The following is a 25,571-nucleotide window of genomic DNA, read 5'->3' on the forward strand; positions in this document are numbered from 1 at the left end:
GATAGATCTCATTGAGTAGGTGTGCAGTGCACAAGAACCGTAACTCTGCCTTGCCTAATTTTTGAATTATTGCCCTTTGTTTATTTTTACACTTTGAACTTTGTCAGGGACATAACTCTAAAACTATAAGAGGTATCAACATGAAACTTTGTAGGTAGATAGATCTCATTGAGTAGATGTGCAGTGCACAAGAACCGTAACTCTGCCTTGCCTAATTTTTGAATTATTGCCCTTTGTTTATTTTTACACTTTGAACTTTGTCCGGGACATAGCTCTAAAACTATAAGAGATATCAACATGAAACTTTGTAGGTAGATAGATCTCATTGAGTAGGTGTGCAGTGCACAAGAACTGTAACTCTGCCTTTATATATTGACAGATTTATTTCATATAAAGTAGGAAAATAAGTTGCGTGATATTCTTCTTCCTTTGGATGGAGTTAGGGGTCAGTTGGGTCAAGGTCACCAGTGCTAAAAATAGATTTTTTACACTTTTGCCCATACAGCCTTTATTTTAAATATTGTTACTGACTAGAATCTGAGCCGGGGGCATTTGTGTTTAACAAACACGTTCTTGTTTCCCTTCTATAACAGGGGCCGATATAAGGCCCCTTCACAATTCAAAATTGCACTTTTAATATCTCGCTTTTTTTTCACAAAATGAACAGGCCCAGGCCCCTTCACAATTTTGACAAAAAATGCCCTGAGGGGTATCATTAAGATTTACCCTTGTCTGTCAGTCCATCAGTACAAACATATAGATACCTAGGTGGCTATAGGAACAATAGGTAACAGTAAAATTTTTTTAATACTATTCATTCAGTAAGCTCTTATGTGGCTACTTTTTCTCTTACATGGGTTAGAGAACAATAGAGGGAACAATAGAGTAGCCACCTAAGTACCAAACTTAGATCATGTCTGTCCTTCCGTCTGTCAGTTCTCATTTTGTGTTGCACATAGCTAGAGTCATGAAATTTTACAGAAATGTTGCTCAGCATGTGAAGTTGTGCACCTGGGGTTTCGCTTGTGGATTTTTAGCTCACCTTTCATAAAGTGACATGGTGAGCCTTTGTGATCGCTTTTCATCCGGCGTCTGTCTGGCTTCTGTCAGTCCGTAAACTTTTACTTTAAACAACATCTCCTCATAAACGGCTAAGCCAATTACATCCAAACTTCACAGGATAGTTCCTTTGGTAGTGAACTTAAAAATTGTTCAAAGAATTTAATTCCATGCAGAACTCTGGTTGCCATGGCAACAGAGAGAAAAAACTTAAAAATTCTGTAAAAAACTGAAAGAGCTAGAGCTTAAATATTTGGTAGTCAGAGTCTACCAAAAAAATAGAGAAAAACAGAATCCCTAAAGACCAAGTTTGTTCAAATAAAAGTCCTGAAGTCAAAATTGGCCTGCCCGGGGGGGGGGGGGGGGGGGTTCATTGATTTTAGTAGCTTTTAAAAAATTCAAATACCTATATCTTAGATTTTTGGCATTAAACATCTTCTGGTTGGTGTCTACCAAGTTTGTTCAAATAAAAGCCCTAGGGTCAAAATTGGCCCCACCCCAGGAGGTCATTGTTTACCCTATATGTATATAATGGAAACTTAAAAAACCTTCTTTTAAAAAGCCCAAATAGCTAGAGCTTAGATATTAAGCATGAAACATCTTCTAGTGGATGTCTACCAAGTTTGTTGAAATAAAAGCCCTAGGGTCAAAATTGGCCCCCCAGGGGGGGGTCATTGTTTTTTCCCTTTATGTATATAGTAAAAACTTAAAAAATCTTCTTTTAAAAACCCAAAAGAGCTAGAGCTAAGATATTTAGCATGAAACATCTTCTTATGAGTGTCTACCAAGTTTGTACAAATAAGTACCCTGGGGTGAAAATTGGCCCCACCCCTGGGGTCATTGATTTTCCTTATGTGTATAGTAAAAACTGAAAATATCTTCTTTTAAAAACCAAAACTGCAAGAGTTTAGATACCAAGCATGAAATATCTTCTAGTGAGTGTGTACCAAGTTTGTTAAAATTAAATCCCTGGGGTCAAAATTGGCCTTGCCCGGGAGGAGGGGATCATTGTATACGAAGTATATGGAGAGCTGTCCTTGTAACCTGCCCCGGCGTCCGCGTCCATATATCAGATTAAAGTTTTGGTGCAGTAAAATATTTTTCACTATAACTTTGTCATTTCTTAAGGTATCAACTTAAAACTTCAAATATATGTTCCTTATCATCAACCACATCTTATGTGACAAGGTTCATAACTCTAGCACCAATATTTTTAGATTTATCTCCCCTTGAACTTAGAATTTTCCTTAAAAAATACTATTTTTTACTGTTACTTCTGTATTTCTTAAGGGATCAACCTCATACTTCAAATATATGTACCTTATCATCATCCCCATCTTATGTGACAAGGTTCATAACTCTAGCACTAATATTTTCAGATTTATCTCCCCTTGAACTTAGAATTTTCCTAAAAAAATATTTTTTACTGTTACTTCTTTATTTCTTAAGGGATCAACCTCATACTTCAAATATATGTACCTTATCATCATCCCCATCTTATGTGATAAGGTTCATAACTGTAGCACCAATATTTTTAAATTTATCACCCCTTGAACATAGAATTTTCCTTAAAAAATATTATTTTTTACTCTTACTTATTTATTTCTAAAGGGATTAACTTCATACTTCAAATATATGTACCTTATCATCATCCACATCTTATGTGACAAGGTTCATAACTCACCAATATTGCAAGAATTATCTCCCCATAAAATTTTTTTTACTAGAAAAATGTCATTTTTTACTATAACATTTTTAGTTTTAAAGGTATCTACCTCAAACTTCAAATACTTATTCCTTATCATCAATTACATTTTATGTGACAATGTTCATAACACTTCAAGCAATTTTTACAGATTTATCTCTCTTTGAACTTTGATTTTCTTTAAGAAATATTATAACTTCTTTACTTTTTAAGGTATCTACTTCAAACTTCAAATAAATATTTCTTATCATTACACACATGTTGTGTGACAAGGTTCATAACTCTAGTGTGACTATTTCTAGAATTATTCCCCTTGATCTTGGAATTTATGTTAGCAAATGTTATTTTTTACTATAACTTAATACATAATTATACATAATTGATTTTTCTTTCATAGTTTTGTCCTCCTTACTGCGTCCAGGATTTTATTAGTCGAGCTTCGCTGTCTCCTGTGACAGCTCTTGTTCCCTATACAGTCAAACTTGTATTAAGTGACCGCGCAAGGGAAACACCTAAAACGGTCGCTTTATGAAATGGTCTCTTAAGACAAAGCATGATAAAAAGTCAAAATTTATACATGACATCTTTCTTTTGCGGTGGGAATGTTTTTCAACTTCATTTATATAAACACGAAAACTCTAATTTGTGAAGCTTTTTTCTGTTGTGCATTTTTCATTTGAAATAAACTACATCTGATTGTAATGATTAATTTAATTGCAGATCAAGGTCAATTCAATGCAGTCTAAATATCAACAGCGAAGCGTATACACCATCTCAGTAGGGGCGGAGCGTTGCATTGTTTTATCGATATTATTGGATAATACACGTAGCGCGTTCACTTACCTTCATTTGCATACGCTTAAACGGTTTGGCCAATATAGAGTTTTTCACACATTTATATATTGTGTTTTGATTGTTGACACTTGTGACATTACGAGGCGGTATTTTCTAAAAACACAATTACTTGACAGGTTAAAGTGGCCGTTTAATGTAATGATTTATCTTAATTAGCTAACTAATGAGCGGTTGTTGGTCGTGTTGAGCAAAAGGCCCTTAATACATTAACCCTTTACCTCATATATACGCGAAACAACACACTTTCGACACCCCCCCCCCCCCCCCCCTCTTTTAGGCCTCAAATAGTGAAAAAGTGTGTCAAACACATATTTTCGTTTGAGAAATGTTGCTAAAAAAAGTGAGCACTTTTTCAGCGCCGCCCCCATCCAAAAGATACATCAGGGGGTTGCCAGAAGGGGGATGTGGGAAATTTTTCCATGGTGTCAAAATTGGCCCTGCTCGGGGGGAGTGATTCTCATTATGTACACATAGTAAAAACAGAAAATAAAACAAATGTTTTCTGAATGGGAGAAAGCTACAGCTTAGATATTTGACATGAAATGTTGTTTGATGGACCTGTATCAAGATTGTTTTGAATTAAACCCTTTGGTCAAAATTTTGCCTTGCCCAAGGGGACAGTGACCTACTTTCTTGTCCTTTGATGTACAGCAATGAAATTTTGACCATGTGCACAGTTTTATTTGTAAAATTGAACTTTGATATCAAGTGACCTAGATTTTGATGATGTGACCTACTTTCTTGTCCTTTGATGTACAGCTATGAATTTTGAACCATGTGCACAGATTAAGATGTAAAGTGAACTTTGATATCAGCTGACCTAGATTTTGACAAAGTGTCTTTCTGTGTTGTCCTTTGATGTAGTCATGAAATTTAGGCTGTGTGAAATATGACCTTCACCACCAAATTCACTAGACTCAAGTGCATTGATATATTTCTACTCTGATCTTTTATTGGATTAACAATAGATTTAACCACTAATCTGATGATAAGAATTAGACAGGTCAGGTATCTATGCATTATGACAATCTTCAATTGTATAGAAACAAAAAAAATCTGTTCCTACACTACTATTTAGTGTAGTATTAATGTGATGGCATAGCAGTTTTCTTGTATTGAAAAAATATCTGAAAAATCTTTTCAATGTGACAAATCCATTGTGACCTCATTTATTGCTTCAACATTTCTAACATGAATCTCAGGTGAGTGATTGAGGGCCATCATGGCTCTCTTGTTTTAAGTTTTCTCCTGTTTGGTAGGAGAGTTTGCAGTCTGTGACTGCTTCTTGTTAAGCTTTTTTTGATGTCTAATGAAAAACTTTATTGTCTTTCAGGGAATGCCAGAGTCCTGGGCCCGACTATTATCACAGTCAAATATCTCAATATCAGAACAGAAGAAAAATCCACAGACTGTTTTAGATGTCCTCAACTTTTATGAATCTTCAACAAAAGAGAAAGAGGAATCAAAACAAAAGTTTTTGACTAATATAAAACCACCCAGTAAGTTGGCTAATATATTTATAAAATAATTATATAAAAGGGAGAGCTTTCCTAATCGCCTGTGTTGAGGGGCCTCTGTGGCCGAGTGGTTAAAGTCGCTGACTTGAAATCACAGGTCCCTCACCACTGTAGGTTTGATCCTCACTCGGGTCGAAATCTTTCATGTGAGGAAGCCATCCAGCTGGAAAGGAAGGTCAGTGGTTCTACCCAGGTGACCGCTCGTGCCTGAAATAATGCGGGAAAGGGCACCTGGGGTTTTCCTCCACCAATAAAGCTGGAAAAAAATCGATGAAAAATCTTGGCAGGACGCTCCTGGATGGCACGACTTGAGTGTACAGTCGCCCATATAGGCTTTCCGGCAGCGACCTTAAATGAACACATCAAAGAAAAAAAAAAAAAAAAAAATCGCCTGTGCATCTTTGTCACACTTTTGGTTAAGTTTTTGGTTACAATAAGTTTGATTACACCATCCACAGTTATAAGTGATCATCATCTCTACTTTTTAAGCAAAAAGACAACATTTTATGAAGGAATCTTTTTCCGCAATTCCGAAAGGGGATTATAGGAATGGCCTCCGTCTGTATAACCATCCGTCCGTTTGACTGTAACACTTTAGTGAGGTAAGGTGAGTGGACATCATATTTACATACTAAATTTTATATTTGATCGTGTAGAACAAACTTAAGTAAGTTTATTTTTCATAACTTAAGCACTGAATTATCTGTAATTGACTTAGTATTACCCTTACAAAGTCTGGTATCATACAGATGTAAGAGTTCCTTACCATTATGCAGGTGCAATTTCAAAACGGAAGTGACATACAAATATCACTATGTAAATTTTTGATAGTTCATGATAACGATATTTAGCTGTGTTTCTCATAATATGATTTGAATTTGAAGGCGATCCATTTGTAGTGCACAACAGCCACCAACAAAATCACCTTTTACCACCAAAAATGACGATGAACTCAACGATACTAACCCTTGTGTTCAACTTATGAAATGTGTTAATTCATACCTGCCATGACATCCGGGACTGTCCCGGAAATAAGGTGTCTATCCCGGAGGCCTATATAATATTAGATTGAAATGCAAACATAAATATGTGATTTCTTATAATTTAGATTATCATTAAAAATTTACATAGTTTATAAAATCCTGGTGAGCCTTTCATTGAAAAAGTTTATAAAATCCTGGTGAGTCTTTCATTGAAAAAAGTTGTTCTAATTTATACATATTAGGATGTCTATAAAAATAGGGTTTTATATGTTGTCCTCCTTCATTATATAATTTTATTAGTCCCCTACCGGTTTAACCGGAGGGGACTTTAGGTTATCCGTCCGTATGTCCGTCCGTCCGTCCGTCTGTCTGTCAGTCCGTCCGTCCACAAAACTGGATCCCGCGATAATGCAAAAAGTACTGAAAATATTTTTATGAAACTTGAAATATGGGTAGATGGCAGTCTGGAGATTATGCACATTTTTTTCTTTTCTTCCTATGTTGAAAATTCTGGTTGCTATGGCAACAAATAGCCTGAATTTCAAGATTTCTGATTTAAATTTTTCAGCTTTTTCACTATAAGTTCTTTATTTTTTAAGGTGTTTACATCAAACTTTAAATATAAGTTTCTGGTCATCAACCACATCATATGTGACAAGGTTTACAACTCTAGCACAAAGATTATCAGTATTACCTCCCTTGAACTTAGAATTTTTATGAAAAAAAAAAGTTGTCTTTTTTAAATAACTTCTTTATTTCCTAATGTATCTACTTCAAACTTCATATATATGTTTCTTATTATCACTCAACATTTTTGAGAAGGTTAAATACTCTAGCAAGACTATTTCCAGAATTATGTCCCCCTTGAACTTAGATTTTTTTCGAGAAATTGGTATTTTTCACTCCAACTTCTTCATTCCTTATAGGATTTACTTTAAAATCCCACATCATAATAATATGACAAGGTTGTATAAACATAATTTCCTTACTAGGAAGGGAAACTTAACACATAACTGTGATACAGACAAACTTAGAACTCAAAAGATTTAAGTTCATTCATGTCATTCATTCACTGGTAAAATTGAATGGCCAATGGCCCATCAGAATGTTGCTGGGGTTCTAACCCCGGTAGGGGACTTATGGATTGCTTGCAATACTATGATAATTGCTTGTTACATGATGAAACTAATGAAACTGAGATCACTGATTATATTTCTACAAAAAATATACATTCTTTCATTAAGAGGTAAATTTGTCCAGTTTCCAGTTGAAACTCATGTAATCTATGGTTTCTTGTCCTGAATTTGATAAAATTAAAAATAATTGCATTTTGGGAGTATGATAAAACAGGTTCAATTCCAAAAGACTTTTTAAAAAATATCGTTAAAGGAATTAACGATTTATTTATCTTTGAATACCATTCATTTAAGATCTTTTAGCTTTTGTCTTACTGTTTATTTCAACCATTTTGTAACTCCTCACCAATGTTATTTCTACACATTCCAAACATGATTGTAACAGCATTTTATTTGTATTGATTTTAAATTATAAATCCATGGATAATTACGTTCAAAATGTTTGCCATTAATATTTACTATATTTCTTAGCATATAATTATATACAATTTATTTGGTATTAAACTATTTTCGTTCTGAAGGAGACATGCTCAAAATAAAACTATTCTTCCCCTGATGTCTGCTGACAATGGCATGCATCCCCTTTCGAAGGGGCACCTGAGGTCTTCCACCAGTAAAGCTGGAAAGTCTCTATATGACCTTTACAGTGTTGGTGTGAGGTAAAACTCAGCAAAAAAGAAAAACAACGCAGTACTGCAATACTGGGTTGTTATGGTCATCATATTTGTTTATTAGCAATAAAAATTGTATTGCTATCATAATTGATTCATTCAAATTTTTTTTTTCAGGTGCCAATTCCCTGAGACCAACATTGTCTGATAACATCACACCAAATAACACACCCACAATATCTCCAGTAAGTGCAAACATTAATAGTGATTTAATGAGTCCCCTGCCAGTTTAACCAGAGGGTACTTTAGGTTTACCCTCCTGCCATCCGTCTGTAAGACTGTCCGCAAATACTTGATCCCGTGGTTATGCAAAAAGAACTGAAAATATTGTTATGAAACTTAAAATATGGGTAGATTGCAGTTGGGAGATTATGCACATCTTTTTATGCCCCCGGGCAGATAGTAATTGAGCCGTCTCCATCTGTCCTTGTGGAGATAATCTAAGACGCCATGTTGGATGTTCTCGATGAACCAATGGCTTTTATAAAGCGATTCGCCTGTGTGTATTTGTGTGTTCTATAGATTATATAGTGAACTTCTCCTAAAAAAAAGAAACGTCCAAATTCAACAAAACTTGGCAGGATTGTTCGTTGGGTGAAGGGCTTCCAAAGTTGTTCAAAGAATTCGATTCCATGCAGAAATGCCATGGCAGTGAAAAGAAATTATTAGAAAAAACTAAAAAAATCTTCTACTAAAGACCCACAAGGCCTATAGCTTAGATATTTTGCATGAGGCATTGTCTATTGGACCAGTACCATGATCGTTCAAACTTCATTTGTTTATACAAATTTATTTTAGTTTGATTGCGTTGGAAGCTATAAGCTTATTTAAACACTCTCAAATCCGTTCCTGGAACCAACCAGTACTAAGCAATGAATGTAAAGTTTCTTGCTCAAGGAAACAAAGGCTTGCCCCTAACAGGGTTTGAACCCACGCGGTCAGCAATCCTTGGATTACTAGTCCGACGAGTAAACCACTCGGCCACACCGCCAAATATTTTATTGCAGGGGCTATGTAATTAATCTGTGTTGGGAGTCATAAACCAAAACAAACATGTACCCCAAAGCACATTAAAACTATCAAGTGGAAAACAAGTGACCATGTTAAGGTGACAACGGAGTAAATTATCAAATACCTAAAATGAGATGTTTTGCTTAGTAGATTTATCAACCTTGTCTGAACACATTTGTGATTTAATTTTGGAAGCAGTTAGTCCAAAAAAAAGTGTTTTTAAACGTTTTAAACGCTCCGCCCTCTGTTGAGGCATCAATAAGGGAAATCAGTAGTTCCATATATCTGTGAATTACCGGTCCATACTGGTCTATACTACTCGTAATACATGTGTCGTACAAATACTGTACATCTTTTATGAATATCTCAACATTATATCGTCTACCTTTTATTTAGCCTTTTTTTATAAATTAAGAAATTGTCGGCCAATGTACGTAACATAATGTATGTAAATAACTTACAAGTGACATGTATGACAGATACCAGATTCACGTTAAGATTTGAATAAATTTCTGCTATAAACTGATATTAATCAGCAGCTTTTTAATTGGTCAGATGTCACTGGGTCATAAAATGTTGTTAGAGTATGTTACTGCACTCTGTGACCTTCTCTGGTGCGATATTTGTGATGCAATTATTTAGCGTGAAACGTAGTGGTCCGAGAGAGAACAGCCGATTTATGACACTTCATTTGATGTTGGTCAGACTAACTTTGAATCGGCATAACTTTTTTAATTATCAAGCAATTGACATGCGGTTTACAGCACATAAAACGGAATTCATTTGCGGAGGGAACTGTGTCAGGGATTTTTGTTTGCTCAATCAGCAACTTAATTATCTTTAATTATGTAATATGTATGGTAAAAAAAGTCGCATAAAATGTTTTACGTTACGTAGTATTTTTTTGAGAAAAGATAGAAAAAATTTGAGACACGGTTCCCCAGATATTATAAGTACAACGTATGTTTATATTCCAAAAGTTTGATGACTTTGAATTAAGACGATTTAAAATTTTAGGATTTTAAAATATTCAAAATCAATCATTTACAAAGGCATTTTTTTCAAATATGTTATTTTTTATGATGATCAATGACATTTAATGCACACATATTAAATAAATAACACTTATTACTAAAATAAGTTGGTTTAAAGCTACATGCCTTTGGATGACTCAAAAATATTTCAATAAATCAAACTTAAGAAAAAATGTACAAAGATTTTAGGAAAAGTAAAAGATTCAAGATTCTAGTAATAATATGTATGTTTTGTGTGCTTAATGACTGATTTTTCAGTATTTATAACTTTATCTCTACTGCGTTACTAACGTAGTAAGAGCTATTTTTGCATAATTATACCCCCACCACAAAATGTGGGGGGGGGCTATAATGGATTCGCTTTGTCGCGTCGGTCCGTCCGTCGGTCGGTCTGTCGGTCCGTCTCCATTTTCGTGTCCGCTCTATAACTCCCATACCAATTGAAGGATTTTCTTCAAACTTGGCTCAAATGTTCACCTCAACAAGGGGATGTGCAGAACCCATGTTGCCCATGTGTCAGCTCAAGGTCAAGGTCACAATTGAAGGTCAAATATCAAACAATCAAATATTACACAGTATGTCGTGTCCGCTCTGTAAGTCCTACACTAATTGAAAGATTTTCTTCAAACTTGGCTCAAATGTTCACCTCAACAAGAGGATGTGCAGAACCCATGTAGCCCATGTGTCAGCTGAAGGTCAAGGTCACAATTGAAGGTCAAATATCAAACAATCAAATATTACACAGTATGTCCTGTCCGCTCTGTAAGTCATACACTAATTGAAAGATTTTCTTTAAACTTGGCTCAAATGTTCACCTCAACAAGGGGATGTGCAGAACCCATGTTGCCCATGTGTCAGCTGAAGGTCAAGGTCACAATTAAAGGTCAAATATCAAACAATCAAATATTACACAGTATGTCGTGTCCGCTCTGTAAGTCCTACACTAATTGAAGGATTTTCTTCAAACATGGCTCAAATGTTCACCTCAACAAGGAGATGTGCAGAACCCATGTAGCCCATGTGTCAGCTCAAGGTCAGGGTCACAATTGAAGGTCAAATATCAAACAATCAAATATTACACTATATGTCGTGTCCGCTCTGTAAGTCCTACACTAATTGAAGGATTTTCTTCAAACTTGGCTCAAATGTTCACCTCAACAAGGGGATGTGCAGAACCGATGTTACCCATGTGTCAGCTCAAGGTCAAGGTCACAATTGAAGGTCAAATATCAAACAATCAAATATTACACTGTATGTCGTGTCCGCTCTGTAAGTCCTACACTAATTGAAAGATTTTCTTCAATCTTGGCTCAAATGTTCACCTCAACAAGGGATGTGCAGAACCCATGTCACCCTTTTGCCGGCTTAAGGTCAAGGTCACACTTGAAGGTCAAAAATTGACTTAGAAAATATTCTTAAATTTTAACATTTATTTGAATATTTCTGAATCTAGAAAAGGTATTTGCTTGAAACTTAAAACGTATTTGAAGTGTCACAATTAAGATATGCTGGTCAAGTTTCATAATTCTGTATTGCATTTTAACAAAGTTATGCCCCTTTTAAGTCTTCAAATTTACATACAATCAAATATATAACAATATGTCGTGTCGGCTCTATAAATCCGATACTAATGGAAGAATTTTCTTCAAACTTTACTCAAATGTTCACCTCAACAAGGTTATGTGCAGAATCTATGTCACCTTTGTGCCTTCTAAAGGTCAAGGTCACACTTGAAGGTCAATAATTGACTTAGAAAATGTTCTTAAATTTTAACATGTACTTGAATAATTCTGAAACTAGCACAGGTATTTGCTTGAAACTTTAAGATATATGAGATGTCGCAAATAAGATATGCAGGTCAAGTTTCATTACTCTGTTTTGCATTTTGACAAAGTTATGCCCCTTTTTAAGTCTTCAAATTTACATACAATCAATACTAGACAGTATTTTGTGTCGGCTCTATAAATTCTATACTAATGGAAGGATTTTCTTCAAACTTTACTCAAATGTTCACCCCAACTGGGCGATGTGCAAAACCCATGTTACCCGTGTGCCAGATTAAGGTCAAGGCCACACTTGAAGGTCAAAAATTGACTTAAAAATAAAATGTTTAGTACATAGGGAAAATGAAAGGTTTTTTGTAACTGTTTCGAACATGATTTGATAATATATTTATACTATTACCTGTACTGTTAGTCTTTTTTTCACCAGAGATAATTTCTTTTTATGTATTTATGCCACACAAGTTATTGCCTTAACCACCTTTCCAAGTCCTCTTCTGTCAAGGACATTGGTGGGGGTATGAATCGCATTCAGCGATAGTTCTAGTTCGACCTTTTTTGGTAATATACGAGGGTTGCAAGTGCTACTGATAAAGTGCAAATTGATTCCTTTTGTGAAGTTAACAATATTGTACTTTTAAATACATTTTTAAATTTTTCATGAAAATTAAAATGAATCTGGAGGCGTGCTGCTTTAAATGACATTTATGTGAGTACCACGGAAGTGTCTGTTGTCGTCTTAATGCTTAATTAATGTTCGTTATTTTTAGTCCCCTACCGGTTTAAAATAAATTTAAAAAATATTCTTGAAATGACACACAAGGCCTAGAGCATAGATATTTTGCATAAGGCATTGTCTGTTAGACCTCTACCAAGATTGTTCAAATTATAGCCCTGGGGTCAAAATTGGCCCCGCCCAGGGTGTCATTGATTTTCACTATATGTACATATAGTAAAAACTTAAAATACCTTCTTGTCTGAAGGTACAAGGCTTTAAGCTTTGATATTTGGTAATTGATATCATCTAGAGGTATTCTACCAAAGTTGTTCAAATTTTGCCTCTAGTGTTATAATTTAAGCCCGCCCTGGGGGTCATAGGTTTTCCTTATATGTATATAGTAAAAACTTAAAAAATCATCTTCTCGAAATTGACAAAAGCTAGAGGTAAGATATTTTGCATGAAACATTGTGTAGTGAACCTTTACCAAGATTGTTTAAATTATAGCCCTGGGGTCAAAATTGACCCTGCCCCAGGGGTCATTGATTTTCACTATGTACATAATAGTAAAAAATTAAAAAAATCTCATTGTCTGAAGGTACAAGGCTTAGAGCTTTGATATTTGGTATATGATATCATCTATTGGTACTCTACCAAAGTTGTTCAAATTTTGCCTCTAGTGTCAAAATTAACCCGGCCCCAGATGTCATAGGTTTTCCTTATACATGTATGTATATAGTAAAAACTTTGAAAAATCATTTCCTGTAAATTGACAAAGGCTAGAGGTTAGATATTTTGCATGAAACATTGTGTAGTGAACCTTTACCAAGATTGTTTAAATTATAGCCCTGGGGTCAAAATTGTTCGAACATGGCTCATCTTGGATGAAAAACTAGGTCACATGAGCTAAAAATAGAAAAACCTTGTTAACCCTCTAGCGTTCACTTTTTTGCCTTAATCAACATCAAACTTTGTCATGATGCTTGTCTAGGTAATATTTTGGATGAGTTCGAACATGGGTCATCTCGGATAAAAAACTAGGTCACAGGAGAAAAAAATAGAAAAATCTTGTTAACACTCTAGCAGTCCCATTTTTGACACAATTGTCATCAAACTAGGTCAGGATGCTTGACTAGGTAATTGCTCGGATGTGTTTTGAAAATGGGACATCTCGGATGAAAAACTAGGTCACAGGAGCTAAAAATAGAAAAAAACTTGTGTGGCTACTGTTTTGATAAATTGGTCTGAAAGTTTGTTTTGATGATTTCTAGGTCAATTTTGAATATGGGTCACCTGGGGTCAAAAACTAGGTCACACTGCTCAAATATGGATACTCCATGTTAACACTCTAGTGGTCACATTTTTGACTCACCTGTCATGAAACTTCGTCAGAATGCTTGTCTAGGTAATTGTTCGGGTGAGTTTGATGGGTCAGGTGAGCGATCCTGAGGGCCATCTTGGCCCTCTTGTTTACCCCTTAGGGTCAAGGGCACTTAAACTAAAAATTTTAAAAGTAATTTCCAGACAAGCAAGAGTTTGAAATGAGATTGCTTTTGGGCCCCCCTAGGGTCAAGGTCAGGGTCACTGTTTCTAACAATTAAAAATGGTTTCCAGAAGATAACTAGGGTTAGGACAAAGCAAGCTTTTGTTTAAAAGTTGAGACCTCACTTGGTATTGCTTCTTGACCACTAGGGGCAATGGCACTCTAACTAAAAATAAAAAAAAGGTAGTTTCAGGTCAATAACTAGAATTTGAAACCAGTTATGAATTTTGTATATTATAATAGCAAGCTCATGTAAAGGTCTCACTTCAGATTTCTTATGCATGCCCTATCGTCAACCTGGTCACATTTCTAAAAATAGGAAAATAGGATGATAATTACAATTAAGAAAGTGATCCTATAATCAAACTTAGTATCAAAGGGACTCCAGTGATGGGAAGGGAAATAATTTGTGTGATTGACTGATAACTTATGTAAGGACTGAGATAGTACACACTTCAGATTTAGTACCACACTTCGGATTTTGATTCCCCAAATTGTTTCTATTACAGAACTTGTAGTTATCTTTAAAGCATGTTTCCATCAGTATACTCTACATTTATGTATCTTAAAAAAATATGATTGTGATGTTTCTTCTTGAAAACTTGTGATATTTCAGTCTCCTCCTAAAGTAGATAACTCTGGTCCTGGTACCCCAGAGGATGAAGAAGATGAAGTTCCGCCACCACCAATAGCAGCAAGACCAGATAAAACAAAATCTATTGTAAGTTTATTTTTTTAATGGCTAACAATAAATGGCTTGACCAAGTAGTGTTATAGTGTTATTTAAAATTGTTACATATTTGATGAATTTGTCTGGCAAAATGTATACCAGCAGCAGTTTAAAATGTGCATTGTCAACTTTTGTTTCAAACAACATCTCCTCCTAAACTTTTGTATAGATTTTGCTAAAACTAAGCAGGATTGTTCTTGGAATGAAGCTTTTTAGCTCGACTTTTTTTGAAAAAAAAAGGAGATGTATTGTTATAGTCCTAATGGCGTTGCCTTTGCCGTCCGCAAACTTGTAGCTGGATCATAACTTTTTTTAGTTCTTGGTGTATTGTCTCCATACTTGGCCACAACAACCCTTGGGACAAGTCCTATCAGTAGATCACACTAACCTTGACCTTCATCCATAAATGACCTTGACCTAAAAGGTCAAAAAGTCCAAATTTTCCTTGTTCTTGCTATTATTGGCTGTAACTTTGTTATTTTTAAATGGATTGTCTTCTAACTTGAACATAATAATCTTCAATGATAGCCCTTTAAAATAACCAGACAGACCTTGAACTTCACTCATAAATGACGTTGACTTTGAATGTCAAATTATTGAAATTTTCATTTTTTTTTGGCTATTATTGGCTGTAACTTTGTTATTGTGCCCCCACGTTAGTGGCGGGCATTTAGATTTACCCTTTCCGTCCTTCCGTCCGTCCGTCTGTCCGTCCTTCCGTCCGTCCTTCCGTCCGTCCGTCCGTTCACTTTTGTGTCGCACGTAACTCAAAAAGTATTTGACCTAGAGTCATGAAACTTTACAGGAATGTTGATCAGCATGTGTAGTTGTGCACCTGGGTATTTTGGTCTGGATATTTTTAGTATTTTCAGAGTTATTGCCCTTGACTTAGTAAAATTTGGCAATTTTCAACTTGTGTCGCATGTAACTCCAAAAGTATTTGACCTAGAGTCATGAAACTTTACAGGAATGTTGATCAGCATGTGTAGTTGTGCACCTGGGTATTTTCGTGTGGATATTTTTAGTATTTTCAGAGTTATTGCCCTTGATTTAGTAAAATTTGGCAATTTTCAACTTGTGTCGCATGTAACTCCAAAAGTATTTGACCTACAGTCATGAAACTTTACTGGAATGTTGATCAGCATGTGTAGTTAGGCACCTGGGTATTTTCGTCTGGATATTCTAAGTATTTTTAGAGTTTTTGCCCTTGACTTAGTAAAAATTTGCAATTTCAACTTGTGTCGCATGTAACTCAAAAAGTATTTGACCTAGAGTCATGAAACTTTACAGGAATGTTTATCAGCATGTGTAGTTGTGCACCTGGGTATTTTCGTCTGGATATTTTTAGTATTTTTAGAGTTATTGCCCTTGATTTAGTAAAATTTTGCAATTTTCAACTTGTGTCGCATGTAACTCAAAAAGTATTTGACCTAGAGTCATGAAACTTTACAGGAATGTTGATCAGCATGTGTAGTTATGCACCTGGGTATTTTCATTTGGATATTTTTAGTATTTTTAGAGTTATTGCCCTTGTCTTAGTAAAATTTTGCAATTTTCAACTTGTGTCGCATGTAACTCAAAAAGTATTTGACCTAGAGTCATGAAACTTTACAGGAATGTTGATCAGCATGTGTAGTTGTGCACCTGGGTATTTTGGTCTGGATATTTTTAGTATTTTCAGAGTTATTGCCCTTGACTTAGTAAAATTTTGCAATTTTGTAACTTGTGTCGCATGTAACTCAAAAAGTATTTGACCTAGAGTCATGAAACTTTACAGGAATGTTGATCAGCATGTGTAGTTGTGCACCTGGGTATTTTCGTCTGGATATTTTTAGTATTTTCAGAGTTATTGCCCTTGACTTAGTAAAATCTTGCAATTTTCAACATGTGTCACACCTAACTCAAAAAGTATTTGACGTAGAGTCATGTAACTTTACAGGAATATTTATCAGCATGTGCAGTTGTGCACCAGGTATTTTCGTCTGGATTTATTTAGTATTTTTAGAGTTATTGCCCTTCACGTAGAAAATTTTTGCAATTTTCAACTTGTGTCGCAAGTTTCTCAAAAAGGATTTGACATAGTCAATAAACCTTATAGGCAGGTTGCTCAGCATATTTTAGATTTGCACTTGGGGTTTGGCTTGTGGATTTATCCAGTATTTGTAGAGTTATTTCCCTTGACTTAGTAAAAAGATTGACAGAACAGTGGCGTGTGGGGGCATCCGTGTCCTATGGACACATTTCTAGTTTTTGGCTATTATTGGCTGTAACTTTGTTATTTTTGAATGGATTGTCTTCAAACTTGATCATAATAAACTTCAATGATAGCCCTTTAAAAGAACCAGACAGACCTTGACCTTCACTCATAAATGACCTTGACTTTGAATGTCAAATTATTGAAATTTTCATATTTTTGGCTATCATATTGGCTGTAACTTTGTTATTATACCCTTGAAACGAAGTTTTGGGGGGTATATAGGAGTCACTCGGTGGTTGGTCCGTTGGTTCGTCGGTCGGTCGGTCCAGCGGTCCGTTGCATTTTCCTTGTCCGGAGCATAACTTGAAGACTAATGATTGGAATTCAATACAACTTCATACAATGATCAAGCACATTGAGAGGAAGTACAGTGCACAAGAACCATAACTCTATCTTGACTAATTACAGAGTTATTGCCCTTTGTTACTTTTCCTTGTCCGGAGCATAACTTGAAAACCACTGGTTGGAATTCAAAACAACTTCATACAATGGTCAAGCAGAATAAGGGAAAGTGCAGTGCACAAGAACCATAACTCTATCTAAAGTAATTACAGAGTTATTGCCCTTTGTTACTTTTCCATTGCTTTTTTTTGTCTGGAGCATAACTTGAAGACTAATAGTTGGGATTCAATACAACTTCATACAATGATCAAGCACTTTAAGAGGTAGTGCAGTGCACAAGAACCATAACTCCATCTTGACTAATTACAGAGTTATTGCCCTTTGTTACTTTTCCTTGTCCGGAGCATAACTTGAAAAGTACTGGTTGGAATTCAAAATAACTTCATACAATGGTCAAGCACAATTAGAGGAAGTGCAGTGCACAAGAACCATAACTCTGTCTAGAGTAATTATAGAGTTATTGTCCTTTGTTACTTTTCCATTGCTTTTTAGCTCACCTGTCACAAAGTGACAGGGTGAGCTTTTGTGATCGCTTTTCATCCGTCGTCCGTCCGACCGTCGCCCGTCCGTAAACTTTTACTTTAAATGACATCTCCTCATAAACCACTAAGCCAATTTCATCCAAACTTCACAGGAATGTTCCTTTGCAGGTCTCCTTTAAAAATTGTTCAAAGAATTTAATTCCATGCAGAACTCTGGTTGCCATGGCAACCAAAAGAAAAAACTTTAAATATCTTCTTTTAAAAAACCGAAAGAGCTAGAGCTTAGATATTTGGCATGAAACATCTTCTAGTGAGTGTCTACCAAGATTGTTCAAATAAAAGCCCTGGGGTCAAAATTGGCCCCGCCACAGGGGGTCATTGATTTTCTCTATATGTATATAGTAAAAACTTAAAAGTCTTCTTTTAAAGAACTCAAAGAGCTAGAGCTAAGATATTTAGCATGAAACATGTTCTAATGGGTGTCTACCAAGTTTGTTCAAATAAAAGCCCTGGGGTCAAAATTGGCCCCGCCCCAGGGGGTCATTGATTTTCCCTATATGCATATAGTAAAAACTTAAAAAATCTCCTTTTAAAGAACTCGAAGAGCTAGAGCTTAGATATTTGGCATGAAACATCTTCTAGTGAGTGTCTACCAAGATTGTTCAAATAAAAGCCCTGGGTCAAAATTGGCCCCGCCCCAGGGTGTCATTGATTTTCCTATATGCATATAGTAAAAACTTAAAAAATCTTTTTTTAAAGAACCCAAAGAGCTAGAGCTAAGATATTTAGCATGAAACATCTTCTTATGAGTGTCAACCACGTTTGTTCAATTAAAAGCCCTGTGGTCAAAATTGGCCTCGCCCCAGGGGGTCATTGATTTTCCCTGTATGCATATAGTAAAAATTTAAATATCTTCTTTTAAAGAACTCATCGAGCTAGAGCTAAGATATTTAGCATGAAACATGTTCTAATGGTTGTCTACCAAGTTTGTTCAAATAAAAGCCCTGGGGTCAAAACTGGCCCTGCCCCAGGGGGTCATTGATTTTCCCTATATGTATATAGTAAAAACTTAAAAAATCTTCTTTTAAAGAACTCAAAGAGCTAGAGCTAAGATATTTAGCATGAAACATGTTCTAATGGGTGTCTACCAAGTTTGTTCAAATAAAAGCCTTGGGGTCAAAATTGGCCCCGCCCCAGGGGGTCATTGATTTTCCCTATATGTACATGTATATAGTAAAAACTTAAAAAATCTTCTTTTAAAGAACTCAAAGAGCTAGAGCTAAGATATTTAGCATGAAACATGTTCTAATGGGTGTGTACCAAGTTTGTTCAAATAAGAGCCTTGGGGTCAAAATTGGCCCCGCCCCGGGGGTCATTGATTTTCCTTATATATGTGTATATCAAAAACTTAAAAAGTATTCTTTGAAAAAACCTTAATAGCTAGAGTTAAGATATTAAGCATGAAACATCTGCTAGTGAGTGTCTACAAAGTTTGTTCAAATAAAAGCCCTGGGGTCAAAATTGGCCCTGCCCGGGGGGTCATTGATTTTCCTCATATGTGTATAGGAAAAACTTAAAAAAGATCTTTGAAAAAACCCAAATAGCTAGAGTTTAGATATTAAGCATGAAACATGTTCTAGTAAGTGTCTACAAAGTTTGTTTCAAATAAAAGCCCTGGGGTCAAAACTGGCCCCGCCCCAGGGGTGTCATTGTTTTTAACTATATGTGTATTGTAAAAACTTAAAAATCTTCTTTAAAAAAACACAATGAGCTACGGCTAAGATGTTTAGCATGAAACATCTTCATATGGGTGTCTACCAAGTTTGTTCAAATAAAAGCCCTTGGTTAAAATTGGCCCTGCCTGGGGTAGGGGAGGGCAGATCATTGTTTTTCATTATAAGTGTGTACATCATGAAACGTCTTCTTATAGGTGTCTTTCAAGTTTGTTCAAATAAAAGCCCTGGGGTTTAAACTGGCCCCGCTCCGGGGGCCTACATACAGGTGAGCGACCTTAGGGCCATCATGGCCCTCTTGTTTCTTGTCCAGAGCATAACTTGAAAACTACTGGTTGGAATTCAATACAATTTCATACAATGGTCAAGTATATTGAGAGGAAGGGCAGTGCACAGAAACCATAACTCTTTCTTGACTCATTTAAGAGTTTTTGCCCCTTTTAACTTTTTATTGTCCAGTGCATTACTTGAAAATTAATGCTTGGAATTCAATGAAACTTCATACAATGGTCAAGTATATTGAGAGGAAGCACAGTGCACAGAAACCATAATTCTTTCTTGACTCATTGACCCCTTGTAACTTTTTTTTGTCCAGTGCATAACTTTAAAACTAGTAGTTGGAATAAAATACAACTTCATACAATGGTCAAGTGCAATGAGAGGAAGTGCAGTGTACAATAACCATTACTTCATCTTCAGTATTTGTAGAGTTATTGCCCTTTGTTCATTTTCCTTGTCTGGTGCATAACTTAAAAACTAATGTTTAGAAGTCAATGCAACTTCATACAATGGCCAAGCGCAATGAGAGGAAGTGCAGTGCTCAAGAAGCGTAACTCTTTCTGGACTTATTACAGAGTAATTCAATAAAACTTCATCAATGGTCAACCACTTTAAAAGGAAATGCAAAATACAAGAACCACAACTATCTTTATTTGCCCACAACCATAACTCTATTTCAATTCTTTTGCAAGGTATTCTGTTACTATTAACTTCCTCATTTCTGAAGCAGTCTTGCGGGGGTATTAATCACATTTAGTGATAGTTCTAGTTTTTGAATGGATTGTCTTCAAACTTAAACATAATAATCTAAAAGGATAGCTCTGAAAAATAACCAGTCAGATCTTGACCTTCACTTGTAAATGACCTTGACTTTGAAGGTCAAATCATTGAAATTTTCATATTTTTTTTGCTGTAACTGGCTGTTACTTTGCTATTATGTAATGGATTGACTTCATATTATAACAGAACATTCTTAAGGACAAGACCTTCATGTTTATCAAACTCAAATTGTAAATGCGTGTATATATATATATCTATTTTTTGTGCCCCAACTATGGGGGGGGGGGAGGCATTGAGATTTACCCTTGTCCGTCTGTCCATTCGTCCTTCAGTCGGTTCTCTTTTTGTGTCACACAAAGCTCAAAAGTAATTGACCTACAGTCATGAAACCTTACAGGAATGTTGATAAGCATGTGAAGTTGTGCACCTGGGTATTTTCATGTGCATATAATTAGTGTTTTTGAGTTATTGTCCTTGACTTAGTAAAAATTTCCAATTTTCAACTTGTGGCAGTTGTAGCTAAAAAATTATTTGACCTAGAGTCATGAAACCTTACTGGAATGTTGATCAGCATGTTTAGTTGTGCACCTGGGTATTTTCGTGTGGATATTTTTAGTATTTTTAGAGTTATTGCCCTTGACTTAGTAAAAACTTGCAATTTTCAACTTGTGTCGCACGTAACTAAAAAAATATTTGACCTAGAGTCATTAAACCTTACAGGAATGTTGATCAGCATGTGTAGTTGTGCACCTGGGTATTTTTGTGTGGATATATTTAGTATTTTTAGAGTTATTGCCCTTGACTTAGTAAAAATTTACAATATTCAACTTGTGTTGCACATAACTCAAAAAATATTTGACCTGTAGGCCTGAAAGTTTACAAAAATGTTGGTCAGCATGTGTACTTATGCACCTTGGGGTTTTCTTGTGGATTTATTCAGTATTTCTAGTATTTGCCCTGTACTTAATAAAAGATTTCTAGTTTTCAACTTGGGCACATGTAGCAAAAAAAAATGGAAACGTTAAGATTTGTTCAAACATTTCTTTGTTTGCTCTTAGAAAAAATAAAGCATTGCCCCCGCCCGGCAGTGGCTCTTGTTCAACTTAGAATTTTTGTTAAGTTTTTGTAATACCTCAAATATTTTCATAGTTCATTGACATATGGCTCTGAAACTTTGCACACTTGTTCAACATCATATCCCCAAACTGTAGAAAGGAGGGGGTAACTCTATGAAGCATTTGACATATAGTGCCCCTTTTTCAACTTAGAATTTACATTTAAGTTTGCATACCACCTTAGATATTTTCATATTCTATTGACATCTGGCTTTGAATCATGTTGAAATTTTATACTCTTCTTTGAGAGCATAATAGGACTCTTTCCAAGGCCTATAACTGTAACATGGATATAAAGAAAAATTTTGCCCTTTTGTTAACTTTGAAAATTTTACATTATCAAGGCTCTTTTACTATCAAGCACTAAGAATAGTCGAGTTCTTGTATCCTACCGACAGCTGTTGTTCTACTTAGAATTTATGTTAAAGTTACTGTAATACCTTGAATATTTTCAAAGTCCATTGACTTATGGCTCTCAAACTTTGCACACTTGTTCACCATCATGACCCAAATCTGTAGACTGGAGGAGGTAACTGTATCAAGCTTTTTGGCAGAATTATGCCCCTTTTTTGACTTAGAATTTACGTTAAAGATTTTGTAATCCCTCAAATATTTTCGAAGTCCATTGACATATGGTTTTGAAACTTTGCACACTTGTACCGCTTCGCTGCACTATTAGTGGCTGCCAGAGGTATAAATAGAAAAATCTTGTCCCAACTTTCACAAATCAAATTGCTTGTGGCATTTCAATGAAATCTGCACAGAAGTGTTGAGTACCATCCCTAGTTATGCAAATCACAGCATGATTCCCTGTAATACACAAAAAGGCCACCAGAGCTATAAATAGAAAATCTTGTCCGGCTTTCACAGGTCAAGCTACTGGTGGAATTTCAATGAAACTTCACATGAATGATAATTACCATCCCTAGTTGTACATATCGCCGGCATGTTTTGCTTGGCTACACAAAATGATTGCTAAAAATATAAAAATCCTGTCCAGCTATCAGAAGTCAAACTGCTGGTGTGATTTCCACCAAAATTCACAGGAGTGATTAGAACCATACTTAGTTTTCGGAGACATATCTTATTGTGACAAAAATCTTTCTAGTTTTATTATGATTCTCTAATGAATTTTTTTTTTTTACACCCTCAAAAAATGTGTGTGTGTGTGGGGGGGGGGGGGGCTATAATGGATTCGCTTTGTCGTGTCGGTCCGTCTGTCTCCATTATCGTGTCCGCTCTATAAATCCTATACCAAGTGAAGGATTTTCTTCAAACTTGGCTCAAATGTTCACCTCAACAAGGGGATGTGCACAAGGTCACAATTGAAGGACAAATATCAAACAATCAAATATTAGACAGTATGTCGTGTCCGCTCTGTAAGTCCTACACTAATGGAAAGATTTTCTTCAAACTTGGCTCAAATGTTCACCTCAACAAGGTTAATTGCAGAACCCATGTAACCTTAGTGCCGGCTTAAGGTCAAGGTCACACTTGAAGGTCAAAAATTGACTTAGAAAATGTTCTTAAATTTTACATGTACTTCAATATTTCTGAAACTAGCACAGGTATTTGCTTGAAACTTTAAATATATATGAGGTGTCACAAGTAAGATATGCAGGTCAAGTTTCATAACCCTGTATTGCATTTTGACAAAGTTATGCCCCTTTTTAAGTCTTCAAGTTTACATACAATCAATACTAGACAATGTGTTGTATCCGCTCTATAAATTCTATACTAATGGAAGGATTTTCTTCAAACTTGACTCAAATGTTCACCCCAACTGGGCAATATGCAGAACCCATCATACCCTTGTGCCAGCTTAAGGTCAAGGCCAGACTTGACGGTTAAAAATTGACTTAGAAAATGTTCTGAAATTTTAACATGTGCTTGAATATTTCTAAAACTAGAACAGATAATCATTTGAAACTTCAAATATATACAAAGTGTCGCATTAGTAAAATATGCAGGTCAAGTTTCATAACTAAAAAAAAAGGTGGGGGGATAACTTTGTATTGTATTTTGACAAAGTTGAGTCCATTTCTTGTGTCGCCTCAACGGAGTAGTGGCGACATACAGGGATCACTTCTCCGTCGTCTGTCTGTCCGTCTGTCTGTCCATCTGTCCGTCCGTCACAAAATTTGTCCGGATTACTCATAAACTACTGGTGCAATTTCATCCAAACTTTACAGGAATGATCAGTACCAAGTCTAGTTGTGCATATTGTCAGCATTTTCCGGTTCAATGATTTTTAGCTCGACTTTTTTTTTTTTTTTTTTTTTGAAAAAAAAAGTAGAGGTATTGCTATAGTTGCCGTTGCCTTTGCCGTCCGCAAACTTGTACCTGGATCATAACTTTTTTATTTCTTGGTGTATTGTCTTCATACTTGGCCACAACAACCCTTGGGACAAGACCTTTCAGTAGACCACACTTACCTTGACCTTCATCCAAAAATGACCTTGACCTTCAAGGTTAAAAGTCCAAATTTTGCTTGTTCATACTGTTATTGGCTGTAACTTTGTTATTTCTAAATGGATTGTCTTCAAACTTGAACATAATAATCTTCAAGGATAACCCTTAAAAATAACCAGACAGACCTTGACCTTCACTCATTAATGACCTTGACTTTGAAGTTCAAATTATTGAAATTTTCATTGTTTTGGCTGTAACTGGCTGTAACTTTGCTATTATTGAAGGGATCAACTTCAAATTATAACAGAACATACTTAAGGACAAGACCTTGTTGTTTATCAAACACTTGTATATACACACACACACACCAATAAATATATAATGTCATTTAATGCACAAATCTGAAAAAATTCAGTAATTTAACCTTCAAGGTCAAGGTCATTAAAGAGCCCAAGTGTATATATATATATATATCATCATCATCATCATCAACAACAACAGGTGTCACCACCACCTGTCACCGCCACCACGAGTCACCACCACCACATGTCACCACCACCACGTGACTCCACCACGTGACTCCACCATGTGTATCTATTTATAGATTTTTCTATTTATAGAATTGCGTGTTTCTATTTAAAATATATAGACAAAACTAATGTGACAAGATAGACCAATTAATTTTATAAAAAGGAAACGTTAAGATTTTGTTCAAACATTTCTTTGTTTGCTTTTAGAGAAAGTAAAAAGTCGAGCGTTGCCTCGCCCGGCGGTGGCTCTTGTTGAAAGAATTATGGCCCTTTAATAATTTTTATTTTTAAAGTTTGTCTACTTCTCTTATACCACTAATGCAATTTCAATGAAACTTTACAGGATTGATCTGTAGCTCAAGTCCTTGCGTATATTGCACGGGTTTTCGGGTTGAATGATTTTTTGGCCGAGTTATGGCCCTTTGATAAAAAGGTGTTTTTTTCTGTGTGTTGCCAGATACACAAAAGATTGTCCGGACTACTCCTCATAAACTACTGGTGCAATTTTATCAAAACTTTACAGGAATGATCAGTACCAAGTCTAGTTGTGCACTGTCCCTCTGTCTGTCCGTCTGTCACAAAACTTGTCCACAAAACATGAAATTGGCCATCATGAGGCGACACATGTGATCACTGATAGCTCTTGTTATGTCTTTAAATTTATTTACTATAATATTTCTTAAACCAGAACAGATATTTACTTGAAACTTAAAATTGATATGAATGGTTACAAGCAAGCTCAGATGACGAAAATTCTACAATTCCATTGAATTATGAAACAAGTTATGCCCCTTTTAGGCTTAGAAAATGTTCTGATATAATCATTGATACTTAAATG

At 35.5% G+C, this 25,571-nt stretch overlaps 1 protein-coding gene across 7 annotated transcripts in view; it reads left to right on the forward strand.

Annotated features, from left to right (window-relative positions):
* The window catches only part of LOC132712736 (serine/threonine-protein kinase PAK 2-like), a 168,740-nt gene that overhangs the window by 65,368 nt on the left and 77,801 nt on the right, over positions 1–25,571 (forward strand). For all 7 annotated transcript variants that reach the window (XM_060695155.1, XM_060695158.1, XM_060695161.1 and 4 more), the window contains 3 exons: positions 4,953–5,118; positions 8,044–8,111; positions 14,630–14,734. In XM_060695155.1, the coding sequence (XP_060551138.1) occupies positions 4,953–5,118; positions 8,044–8,111; positions 14,630–14,734 (339 nt within the window). The remainder of the gene's footprint in view (positions 1–4,952; positions 5,119–8,043; positions 8,112–14,629; positions 14,735–25,571) is intronic.

Source organism: Ruditapes philippinarum, unplaced genomic scaffold (assembly GCF_026571515.1).
Source record: "Ruditapes philippinarum isolate M1 unplaced genomic scaffold, ASM2657151v2 ctg3931_1_1_1_1, whole genome shotgun sequence".
In the NCBI taxonomy this organism is placed as follows: domain Eukaryota; kingdom Metazoa; phylum Mollusca; class Bivalvia; order Venerida; family Veneridae; genus Ruditapes; species Ruditapes philippinarum.